The sequence below is a fragment of the Amblyraja radiata genome, chromosome 6 (assembly GCF_010909765.2).
Source record: "Amblyraja radiata isolate CabotCenter1 chromosome 6, sAmbRad1.1.pri, whole genome shotgun sequence".
Taxonomy (NCBI): domain Eukaryota; kingdom Metazoa; phylum Chordata; class Chondrichthyes; order Rajiformes; family Rajidae; genus Amblyraja; species Amblyraja radiata.
This window is the reverse complement of record NC_045961.1, coordinates 84,164,509-84,177,403: the sequence shown is the minus strand read 5'-3', so window position 1 is coordinate 84,177,403 and position 12,895 is coordinate 84,164,509. Positions and strand designations below refer to the sequence as shown.

At 46.9% G+C, this 12,895-nt stretch overlaps 1 protein-coding gene across 3 annotated transcripts in view; it reads left to right on the top strand.

Moving 5' to 3' along the window:
* Positions 1–5,085: 5,085 nt before the first annotated feature.
* Positions 5,086–12,895, top strand: part of stk24 (serine/threonine kinase 24) — a 56,570-nt gene continuing 48,760 nt past the window's right edge. Inside the window, exons 1-2 of one of the 3 annotated variants that reach the window (XM_033023062.1) lie at positions 5,086–5,200; positions 6,167–6,374. In XM_033023062.1, the coding sequence (XP_032878953.1) occupies positions 6,333–6,374 (42 nt within the window). In that variant the 5' untranslated portion in view covers positions 5,086–5,200; positions 6,167–6,332. Of the gene's footprint in view, positions 5,201–5,230; positions 5,250–6,166; positions 6,375–12,895 lie in introns of those variants that run through there. The other 2 variants (XM_033023063.1, XM_033023064.1) reach the window with 2 other exon arrangements.

Sequence of the window (12,895 nt, the reverse complement as noted above, 5' to 3'; positions counted from 1 at the left end):
GGGGAAACTAGAACTAGGGGACATAGTTGCAGAATAAGGGGGGGCTCTTTTAAAACGGAGATGAGGAAGAACTTCTTCACCCAGAGGGTGGTTAATTTATGGAATTCACTGCCCCAGGGAGCAGTGGAAGCAGAAACTTTAAATATATTTAAGACTAAAATAGATGTTTTTTTAGCTGCCAAGGGGATAAGGGGCTACGGGGCGAGGGCAGGGATATGGACCTAGGTATGGTTAGTATAGTAAGACCTGAGTGATCTCCTGGACAAGTGTCGATCGCCTGGATTGGGGTCGGAGAGGAATTTCCCGGATTTTTTTCCCGAATTGGACCTGGGTTTTTATCCGTTTTTTTGCCTCTCCCAGGAGATCACGAGGTTTTTGGGGTGGAGAGGGGTGATAGCGGTATAAAGGGGAGGGTAGTGTCTTGTGTTCTGTGTCTTGTGTCTACTGTTTGTGGGTAAGTGTGTCTGTTTAGTGTTCAGCCATGAGCGAATGGCGGTGCGGGCTCGACGGACCTGGTGGTCTATTCTCGCACCTACTTTCTATGTTTCTATGTTTCTAACACTCTGGACTTCCTTCTGCTCACTGAGACCTGGCAACAACCCAATGTCTTCTTCTCCCTCAATCAAGCATCCCCACCTGGATTTAATTACATTTCCAAACCCCGCCCCTCCCGCCATGGAGGTGGCCTCGCTGTTGTTTTCAACCAGAATTTTCGGATCACTGAACTCACCTTCCCCCCAGTAGCATCATTTGAATTCCTCGCCTTCAAAGCCCTTTCCTCCATGACAGTCATCCTCATTTACCGGCCACCTAGACCAAACCCCTCCTTCCTATCTGACTTCACTGAACTCCTCACACTTGCCTCATCCCTCTCCCCACGTCTGCTGCTACTTGGTGACTTAAATATTCACATGGACTCCCCCACCTGCAAGCTCGCATCTGAATTCGCCTTTTTACTTGACAACTTCTCTCTCACTCAGCACGTCACCTTTCCCACCCATGACAAAGGTCACATCTTTGACCCGGTCTGCTCCACAAATCAACCGGTACTCGACCTCCATCCATGCCTCTTCCCCCTCTCTGATCATAAGCTTATACGGTTCACCATCCCTTCTCCGACAACTCGCCCCCGCTTCCTCCGAGAAATCACCTTCCGTAATCTAAAATCCATTGATCCCCACCATCTCTCTGACCACTCACAAACCATCTCAACTCCACCTTGTCTACCTCCCTTAACACTATGGCCCCCCTCAAAACAAGAACCGTAACTTTCAACACATCTTCACCCTGGTACACACCTGCACTTCGTAAACTGAAACAGACTGGTCACCGACTTGAACGACTCACAAATAAATCATCTCTCACAGTCCACCTTGAAGCTTACAAACTCCACCTCACTACTCACTGACTACAAAGATGCCCTCATTGCTGCAAAATCTGCCTACCTCTCCTCCATATTCACCGATCCCTGCCTAAACCACAGAACCCTCTTCTCCACAGTGGGCAACCTCCTCAAGCCTCGAGCCAACACTCTCCCTACCTCTTCTCCGGATTTCTGCAACTCATTCCTCCACTTTTTCGCTGATAAAATCAGCACCATCTATCAATCTTTATCCCCTGTACCCGACTCCTCAGCATCTACTCCACCACCTACCAAGGCCCCTCCTTTCAACATCTCCACTGACCTCCTTACCCCTCCTCCACACTGCTTCCTCTCCCAGTTTGACCTGGTCACCCCTATTGAAATCTCCAAACTCATCAGCCCTTCCAAACCCACTACCTGCTCCCTCGACCCTCTCCCCACTCCCCTGCTGAAGTCCTGCCTCCTCGTTCTCTCCCCCTACCTCACTAATCTCTTCAACTCCTCATTGTCCCAAGGAATTGTCCCCTCCGCTTTCAAAACTGCTGCTGTCACACCAATCTTAAAGAAACCTGGTCTTGATCCCTCCTCTCTCATTAACTACCGCCCAATCTCAAACCTCCCCTTTCTTTCAAAAACCCTGGAGCGTATCGTTGCGTCGCAACTTCATTCCCACCTCCTTGCGTATAACCTACTTGAACCCCTCCAATCTGGCTTTCGCCCCCTCCATAGCACAGAAACTGCTCTCCTCAATGTCCTCAACGACCTCCTCACCTCTGCTGACACTGGTTCCCTCAACATCCTCATCCTCCTCGACCTGAGCGCAGCCTTCGATAGAGTGAACCATAACATCCTGCTCACCAGACTCAAAGACCTCGGCATTGAAGGCTCTGCACTCAGCTGGCTCCGTTCCTACCTTTCCAACAGATCCCACTTCATCTCTCTCCACAACCACACCTCTGCTACAGCCACAGTCACTCAAGGCGTTCCCCAAGGCTCCGTACTCGGCCCCCTCCTCTTCATCATCTACATCCTCCCCCTTGGTCAGATACTCCGCCACTTCAACCTGAACTTCCACTGTTATGCCGATGACACCCAGATCTACCTCGGCACCAAATCCCCCCACAACCCCCCCCTCTCCCATATCAACTCCTGTTTGTCAGCTATAAAAACCTGGATGCAACATAACTTCCTCAAACTCAACAGCGATAAGACAGAATTCCTCCTCATAGGCTCCAAAGCCACACTCAGCAAAATCAATAACCCCACTCTCACCATCGACGGCACCACTGTCTCCCCATCTCCCCAGGCCCGCAACCTTGGCGTGATCTTTGATTCCACCCTCTCCCTTGAGCCTCACATCCGCCATGTCATTAAAACCTCCTTCTTTCATCTCCGCAACATCGCCAAACTCAGACCCTCTCTCACACCTCCCGCTGCTGAAAGACTCATCCATGCCTTCATCTCCTCCCGACTGGACTATTGCAACTCACTTCTCCTTGGCATCAGCTCCACCTACATCCACCGACTCCAACTGGTCCAGAACGCAGCCGCCCGACTCATCACCCACACCAAATCCTGGCATCACATCACACCAGTCCTCAAACAACTTCACTGGCTTCCCATCTCCCACCGGATCACCTACAAAATCCTGATCCTCACCTACAAAGCCCTCCACCATCTGGCCCCCCCCATATCTCACTGACCTCCTCTCCCCCTACCAACCCTCACGGTCCCTCAGATCCACATCAACCGGCCTCCTCTCCATCCACGTCCAACCTCCGCATTTTTGGGGACAGAGCCTTCTCCAGGGCAGCTCCCAGGCTCTGGAACTCCCTCCCCCAACTGATCTGCAATTCCGTGTCCCTCACCATCTTCCAGTCCCGCCTCAAGACCCATCTCTTCACCTCTGCCTATCCTTAGCCCCACGTCCCCCTCCCTTTTCATCTGTGCATTAATTGCCTCATATTGTGTTTTGAATAGAATTCTGTCTTTACTTTGTGTACTAGTCATGTGTCTACTATTTATTTCATTCCCCTTACATGTTTTTCCTCTACCTGCTAAATTTTTGTAAGGTGTCCTTGAGACTCTTGAAAGGTGCCCATAAATAAAATTTATTATTATTATTATTGTACCTTTCATTCATTTGTTCATTGTACCTCTTCATTCATTTGTCATTGTACCTTTTCATACCTTTAGTTTCCCTCTCATCTGACTCTGAAGAAGATTAGATTAGATTCCTTTATTGTCATTCAGACCTTTCGGTCTGAACGAAATTATGTTGCCTGCAGTCATACACAGAACCAATAAAAACAAAACATACAATAAACACAAATTAAACATCCACCACAGTGAGTTCACCAAGCACATCCTCACTGTGATGGAGGCAAAATCTTAGTCTCCGTCTCTTCCCTCCTTGTTCTCCCTCTGCGCTGAGGCGATCGATCCAGGACGGAGATGCCGCTCTCCAGTCCAGCGGACCTCCGTGGTGATGTCGCCGCCGCCGAAAGCCGGAACGCCATCTCCGTTCCGAGACGGCCCGCCACAGCATTGCGTAGGCCAAGGTCTCAACCCGAAGCGACACCTATTTCTTCTCTCTTGAGATGCTGCCTGACCCGCTGAGTTACTCCAGCATCTTGTGTCTATCTTCAGTGTAAACCAGCATCTGTAGTTCCTTCCTACACATACTATTTGAGAAGGGTTTCTGACGTGCTGTGGTGCCAGCTCAGAAGACGCGTAGTCTCGGCGGTTGGCGGGAGGGAGCTGGAGATGAGGAGCGAGGGTCGATAGGGGAGGGTCTGGATCTGGATGTAATACACTGAAAAGCTCTAGGTAGAGCATCTCAGCACTATGATGGTGGTGGACGTGCTAGTGGAGATGGAGGTGCTTTTGGAGTCAGTGCATCTTTGTATGTGTTGATGTTTTGGAGATCTCTGATGCTGGCTGGTGGGGCATTTCAATCCTTTGCTGTCTTGAAGAAAAACGAGTTAGAAAGTGCCAATGAAGTGCTGTGCCAATGAATGAAATAGTTTCCAGGTGAACCGGGGTAATAATTCCAACGCCTTCAAGGTTGGTTGCAGGAAGGGCCCCCAGGGCACAAAGATGGTCGGGCAAGTTGGTCCTCATTAACTGTCCTCAGTCTGAAGAAGGGTTTCGGCCCGAAACGTTGCCTATTTCCTTCGCTCCATAGATGCTGCTGCACCCGCTGAGTTTATCCAGCTTTTTTGTGTACCATCATTAACTGCTCCAGGTTTTCGAGCGCTCGGGGGGACCAGACTTTGGAATTGGTGCCAAAACATGGTGGTGCCTGCATGTGTAATAGATGTTAAAATTATTTCACTGTGTAGTTGCATACATTGTAACAAAGATACTAGAGGAGCTTTGGTTGTATATGTGACACATAAAGCACTGTTGATCATTCATAAAATCCGCCCACTGTCCAATGCACCTGTGCCGCCCTCTGGTGGCCGGAGGTCACAGTGCCTCCAGCTGGTGGGGTTGTGGTTAAGCCCCATCTGCAGCCCCTTCTGGTGGCCGGAGGTCGCAGCGCATCCGGCTGCTCCACCTGGAGAGTTTGTGGTTACGGCCCATCTCTCACTCTATTGCCTGCATCACCCTCTGGCGGTCGGAGATCGCAGCGCATCCGGCGGGATTAAGCCCCGCCCCCCTTCCCGCCTCTGCCTGCAGCGCCCTCTGTCGGCGGGGCGGGGCGGGGCGGGCCCTGCGTGTGACGAAGCGACGCGGCCCCGGCTTGTCAAGATGGCGGCGGCCGAGTGAGGCGAGCGGCGCCGCGCTCCCTCTCCCGGTCCTTCAGCCCGAGCGCTCCGTATCCCGCCGCAGGTGGGGCGGCCCGCTTCTCTTCCCGCTCGTATTCGCGATCGCGATCACGGTCAGGCGAGGCGGGGCGGGTGGGGTGGATGCGCGGCAGCGGGCACCGGGCCCCACCCGGAAACACGCCGACCCGGGCACCGAGGGTCAAGGGCTGGGCAGGCGGACGGGGCGGCCCCCCCCCCCCCGACTGAGGGCACGTCCCAGGGGAGAGGCTCCCCACGGTAACCGGGTCTGTCCCGGCTCCCACAGGGTGAGCACTTGCCTCTGGACCACAAGTGGGGGTATCGCCAGAGAAGAGGGGTCCACTTCCTGAGGTTGTATCTCCCTGTGACTCCAGGGAGAAGGGTTCACTCCAGACCCCCAGGGAGATGGGGTTAATTCCAGGACCATGAGGAGGGGAGCTAAAGGAAATATGAAGTTCAATCTGGGACTCTGAGGTGGCATCGTCTTCCTACCCCCAGGGAAAGTGGGTTCACCCTCGGGCCCTGATGCGGTCTTTCCATAGGACGCAAGCATGTGATCTTGTCCGTGGACCTCAAGGTTGGTTAGGGCTTGGACCCCGATTTGGGTTGTAGGAGTTAGGAGTGTTTTACTGTATTGAGGCTGGCCAGATCTCGGATGTAGCGGTTTTGATCTGGGATTCTGGGGGTAAGCGTTTGCACGAATATCCCAGATTCAGGTTCATTTCGGGAGGTGAATGCTTATCCCTGGATAAGCACACGGTTGGTGTAGCCTAACGCTGGGACTTTGAGTTTGGGATCTTGTCACTGGTTCTCAAGGTTTTTACCCGTTTGAAAATGTGTCCCTTGCCTCCAGGCGTGGGATTCTGACATGGAACCTCGAGAGTTTCACCCTGAATGACTAGATGTGAGTTTGTCAAAGACCTCAGGATGTTTCTTGCCTTATGACATCAAGGTGTTGGTGTTGTGGTTTCCTGGGACTAGGTTGTCCTAATGCTCTCTCCTTGTATTGCAGGCCCAGTTGTTCGTTTGGTATCAACCCAGGCAGACGACGTTTCCGCTGTTTATTCAGATCTGTTCCTTGATCCCTGGTCTTTGATGGGTTGTAGGCGGTAGCACCAGCACAAGAAGACCCGTCACTTTCAAACGAGGAGGAATAGCCTGACGCAGGCGGTGGTGCAATGGCACAGTCTCCGCTGCAGGGTGCTCTTCCTGGAATACAGGTAATTGATGGCGAAAAACATGTGTGCCAGGGGTTTGTGACTGTTTTGGGTTGAGGACACAAACTTCATCCCCAACCAGGTTGGGAGAGGAGGACATTCATCTCTCCCAACTAGTTCTGCCAGTCAGCATGACTAGTTGATCAGTGATTGAACTCTGCATACCCACCTTTTCTGCACACACTTTCACGTACCCTCTATTAACAAAATTCCCAGAATTATTTTCCAGTTGGCTGTTCCAGATTTCTCCACTGAGTGTGTAGCATTATTTCTAATTTAGCTGTAAGTTTAAGTTTGCCCCAAGCTCTCTAACTAGTGGAAGTGGTTTGCCAGATAATAATTTATATTAAAAAAAGTCAAAGTACAGGAGTAACTCAGCGGGTTAGGCAGCATCTTTGGAGGACATAGATTATTGTTTTTTGGTAATCTAGTATCTGCAGTTCTTTGTGTGTCTGGCTTATATAATCAGTCTTAACAGTGTCCAAGTCTTTAGTCCCCGGCAGAGGACTATTTCAGATCATGCCACTGCAGCAGAAAGGATTCCAAGCATGAAGTATTTCAATCTTCCTCTGTTTTACTGAAGGCTAAATAAATGTCAAGCTCCTCTGGCTTATGCTTCTCACCATCCCTTTTGCTGGCATTTAACAGCACTAAATCAGTGTGATCACAACCATGTCATGTGAGATGAGCATCTCCCCATTCCAGACCACCACTACTAGGACCACCTTTTTGATTGCATTCTGATGTCTTACTTCATCTTTGCCTCAACTCTCCTGCTGAAACAATCATTCATACCTTTGTTGCTCTGGATTTGGTTATATCACAGCTTTATTAATTAGTCTCCAGGAAACTGGGTGAACAGCAAGATGTGCAGAGTGGGGATAATGGATGATACTCCAGATGGATGATAGGATCAATGCATTCTGAGGCAATTGATGTAATTGAAGAAATTACATGGATGTTCGGTCATGTACCCAAATCAATGAACATGGAAGTGTTAGAATGTGAAGAGATGTTAATAGATTGTGTTAATAGGCAAACTTGCCAAATGAATTTCAATATAGGGTGATTTCACGAAAGGTCACTGGAGCGTAAATCCCCACTCACGTGACCGAAAATTTTAACTGGGGGACAAGCGTCACTTCCGGTACATGTTAGTGGATGGGAAAACACGCACTTTCACACCCGTTAAAAACATCGAAAACGGCCAGGTTTTGAGCTGCAATTAAGTGAGCCAGTCGGGGTGACCGTGAGGAACAGCTAATTAAATTTACAGTCCAAAAAAAAGATAGAAACTAAGGTAAATACAAGAGCGAGCTAAAGGTGTAAAAAAGGCGGAAGTGCTAGCGGACTTTTTTCTTGGAGATTTAAAGATCGGGAATTATCGCGTTTGCTCGCCGCATTTCATCAAAAGTGGCATTATTGACTTTTTATCTTTATTCATTTGTTATATGAAAAGTATTAAAAGTTAGAAACCCGTCAGTAAAATTGCAAAATCGCCCATGGTTCTCGGGTGGGTTTTAACATGCAAAATGAACACGCTTCTGAAGCTCCATTTACCATTTAAATAATCGTAAACTATCAATGCGTTTGGAAATCAATTTTACTGAGATGCAAGCTTACGATTATTTAAATGGTAAATGGAGCTTCGGAAGCGTGTTCATTTTGCATGTTAAAACCCACCCGAGAACCATGGGCGATTTTGCAATTTTACTGACGGGTTTCTAACTTTTAATACTTTTCATATAACAAATGAATAAAGATAACAAAGTCAATAATGCCACTTTTGATGAAATGCAGCGAGCAAGCGCGATAATTCCCGATATTTTGGATCTTTAAATCTCCAAGAAAAAAGTCCGCTAGCACTTCCGCCTTTTTTACAACTTCAGCTCGCTCTTGTATTTACCTTAGTTTCTATCTTTTTTTTGGACTGTAAATTTAGGTAGCTGTTCCTCACGGTCACCCCGACTGGCTCCGTAAATTGCAGCTCAAAACCTGGCCGTTTTCGATGTTTTTAACGGGTGTGAAAGTGCGTGTTTTCCCATCCACTAACATGTACCGGAAGTGACGCTTGTCCCCCAGTTAAAATTTTCGGTCACGTGAGTGGGGATTTACGCTCCAGTGACCTTTCGTGAAATCACCCTATAGGCAAATGAGAAGTCATGCCCTTTGCACCAAAGAAAAAACAAAACAGATCACTTTCCAGATGGCGAGGACCTGAAAACAAAAGTCGAAAGAACCTTGGGAGCCCATGTACGCAGTTCATTATAAGGTGGTGGACTGATACAGAAATTACAGAGGAATGCTAAAGAGGTGTTGGTCTTTGTATCTTGAGGGGAGGGAGATAAGTGTTATGCTGCAGACCTACAGTGCCCTGATTGGACCCTCTATCAACTGTTCTGCGACAGAATACCTTAAGAAGGATTTATTGGCCTCTGTGGGAAAGTAGCATAGACTTACTTGAATGTCAGGAGACTCCAATAGTTACATTACGAGGAGAGATCATGCAAACTTAAGGAAGTGGCTCTAGAAATCTTGGATGCATTAGTGATAATTTTCCAATGTTCTATAGACTCAGGATCAATTCCTGTGGATTGGAGGATAGCTAATGTTATCCCACTTTTTAAGAAAGGTGGGAGAGAAAACGGAATTATAGACCAGTTAGCTTGACATTGGTGATGGGGAAGATGGCTGGAGTCAATTATAAAAGATGAAATAGCCGCACATTTGGATAGCAGTAACAGGATCGGTCCGAGTCAGCATTGATTTACGAAGGGGAAATCACGTTTGACTAATCTTCTGGAATTTTTTGAAGATATAACTAGGAAAATGGACAAGGGAGAGCCAGTGGATGTAGTGTACCTGGACTTTCAGAAAGCATTTGATAATGTCCCACATAGGAGATTAGTGGGCAGAATTAGGGCACATGGTATTGGGGGTAGAGTGCTGACATGGATAGAAAATTGGTTGGCAGACAGGAAACAAAGAGTAGTGATTAATGGGTCCTTTTCAGAATGGCAGGCAGTGACTAGTGGGGTACCGCAAGGCTCGGTCCTGAGACCTCAGCTATTTACAATATATATCAATGATTTGGATGAAGGGATTCAAAGTAACATTAGCAAATTTGCAGATGACACAAAGCTGGATGGCAGGATGAACTGTGAGGAGGATGCTATGAGAATGCAGGGTGACTTGGACAGGTTGGGGGGAGTGGGCAGATGCATGGCAGATGAAGTTTAATGTGGATAAATGTGAGGTTATCCACTTTGGTATAAAAAACAGGAAGGCAGATTACTATCTAAATGGTGTCAAGTTGGGAAAAGGGGAAGTACAACGGGATCTGGGGGGTCCTTGTTCATCAGTCTATGAAAGTAAGCATGCAGGTACAGCAGGCAGTGAAGAAAGCGAAAGTCATGTTGGCCTTTATAACAAGAGGAGTCGAGTATAGGAGCAAAGAGGTCCTTCTGCAGTTGTACAGGGCCCTAGTGAGACCCCACCTGGAGTATTGTGTGCAGTTTTGGTTCCCTAATTTGAGGAAGGACATTCTTGCTATTGAGGGAGTGCAGCGTCGGTTTACAAGGTTAATTCCCGGGATGGCGGGACTGTCATATGCTGAGAGAATGGAATGGCTGGGCTTGTATACGCTGGAGTTTAGCAGGATGAGAGGGGATCATATTGAAACATATAAGATTGTTCAGGGTTTGGACATGCTAGAGGCAAGAAACATATTCCCGATGTTGAGGTAGTCCAGAACCAGGGGTCATAGTTTAAGAATAAGGGGTAAGCCATTTAGAACGGAGATGAGGAAACACTTTTTCTCACAGAGAGTTGTGAGTGTGGAATTCTCTGCCTCAGAAGGCGGTGGAGGCAGGTTCTCTGGATGCTTTCAAGAGAGAGCTAGATAGGGCTCTTAAAGATAGCGGAGTCAGGGGATATGGGGAGAAGGCAGGAACGGGGTACTGATTGGGGATGATGAGCCATGATCACATTGAATGGTGGTGCTGGCTCAAAGGGCCGAATGGCCTACTCCTGCACCTATTGTCTATTGTGTATAAACTGGGATTATAATTGGAATTTAGAAGACTGGGTATTCAAGATTTTAAAGGGCACTGATCAGGAAAAGAGGGAGCGAGAGAAGCTATATCAGTCTGAAGAAGGGGTTCGGCCCGAAACGTCGCCTATTTCCTTCGCTCCATAGATGCTGCTGCACCCGCTGAGTTTCCCCAGCAATTTTGTGTACCTTCGATATTCCAGCATCTGCAGTTCCCTTTTGAACAGAGAAGCTATATCAGTTGGCTGAGGACAACATTTGGAATATTGCTACCAATAGTAGCTCGTGTTTAGTTGAATATTAAAGTTGAGAATTATAACCAATGATATCAAGGATTTCAGGAAAATAAGAAGCTAGTTTACAGAGCAGCCATGATTTTGTTAAATGGCAAAACATACTTGGGGAGCTGAGTAACTGGCTCTATTCTTGAGCTTTGCAGTCCAATGGTATTTGTATGTTTATTATTGTCGTATGTACTGAGATATAGTGAACAACAATCAGTGTTTTGCATGCTTTACAGGTAGGCCATACCATGCATGAATGCAACAGGTAGTGCAAAAGAGAAAATAAACAGACTACAATATATAGTTACAGTGAAAGTGCGGATAAAAAGTGCAAAGGTCGCAACAAGGTAGATTGAGGATACATCCTCACCATTATGAGAAGTCTATTCAAGAATTTGAAAATGATGGGGTAGAAGTTGTTTTTGAATATGGTGGCATGCGCTTTTAGGACCGATATCCTAACTTACACCAAGTCCTCAAAAAAATGTTGATGTTGTATCTGAAATAAAAACAGAAGTGCTGGAAGGGTCCAGCTAATCAGGCAGCATCTGTGAAGAGAAAGACAGGGTTAATATTGAAACACAAGGAATTGCAGATGCTGGAATTATGAGCAAAATACAACGTGCAGAAGAAACTCGGTGGATATGGCATAGCCTGAAGGCGACATTTCTGGTCCCTTCTACAGACTGATGGTTAATATTCATGGTTGAGACGTTTCCTCAGAACTGGGGACTGAGTACATTTAGAAAAAGGGCATGTCTTGTGTTTCGGTGAATAATTCGGAATGTCTCAATTAGATGGAGACTAAGAGGAAATGAATGAAACAGCTTTGCCTCAAACGATAGAGGATAAATAAGACTTGTTAATGACTGCCAATCTTTCTGGGGGAAGAATAAATTAAGGGAGGACAGAGGAAAGAGGAACAAGAAAACCATGCTGTTATTACGAGACATAGAAGGCAGCAGTTGCTGGGAATCTTAAATAAAGGAGAATGGTAGAAAGCCCAGGTGATTGGACAGCTTTTGTCCACTCTCCAGGCTCTATGATTATGTGAACACTTGGTTTTAGATTTCTCGACCAATTTCACATTCCTCCATTGTGTCTCTCTCCCTCCCCAACTCCTGAAACATCACATTACCTCAAATTGCCACTTGTACTGCAATCCATGCTCACTGTCCTTCCCCAAATCCGGACTCCTTGAGTCTGATCGTTCCACAGTTGGTAGAGCAACCATCAATCACTTCAGTTCCGTTTAATTCATTGTCACGTACCGAGGTACACTGAAAAGCTTTTGTTGCGAGCTAACCAGTCAGCTAACCCGTTGAAGCCTTTGCTTCAGTCTCTGATATTCCCCCTCTAAGCCTCCTTAAACATTCTCATCAAAATGTATCTCTCTGACTAAGCTTTTGGTCACCTCTCTACACATCTCTTGTTTGCTAGTTTCTCCCAGATAGCTACCTGGTCATTTGCTACCTCAATGTGCTATTTAAGGACAAATGATTACGCAATATCATACAGTGCGGTGAAGGCAAAGGGCTGGAGATTCGTCTGTCAACCGATGAATCGAAGTGAACATTAAGTTTGAAGGGTTTTGAAAGGGTAATTGGTTTGGGACTGATTCCACTACAGACCATGGGAATGACCAGGGGACAAGATATAAGATCATAGACAAACCTATCTGGAGAAATAGGCTCTTATTTGGTGCAATGAGTTTTCATCTACAATGTAATACATTCACTCAAGTTTTGAAGATGGGAATTGGAAAGATAAGCCTTTGAGAAGAAATAAATTGTAAGTTTACGGGACAAGTTCAGGGAGAGGAACTCAGTGAAGAGCTAGCTCCTTCAGAGGTCTTGCTCTGCCATGATGTGCTGAATGCATTGTGAAGGGCACGAGTTAAACGGCTCTGCCAAGTGTTATGTTTTCACTGCATAAATTAACAAGGGTGGAAAGTCTGTGCCTTTTTAATCAAAATATGTGAAAAGAGCATTTTGTCTCCATCTTGTGGCTGTAAGAGTGTTTTTTTAGTTTTTTGTACTATGATGCTGCATGCAATCTAAAATGCTCAGTTTGACATGATGTGCTTAGGTGATGTGCCACTTGGCAGACTGCTGTTTGATTTGGCTGGAACCTGCAAATCATTATTTGCAATTTGTTACAGTCTGTATTGTCAATTTGATTTCTAATAT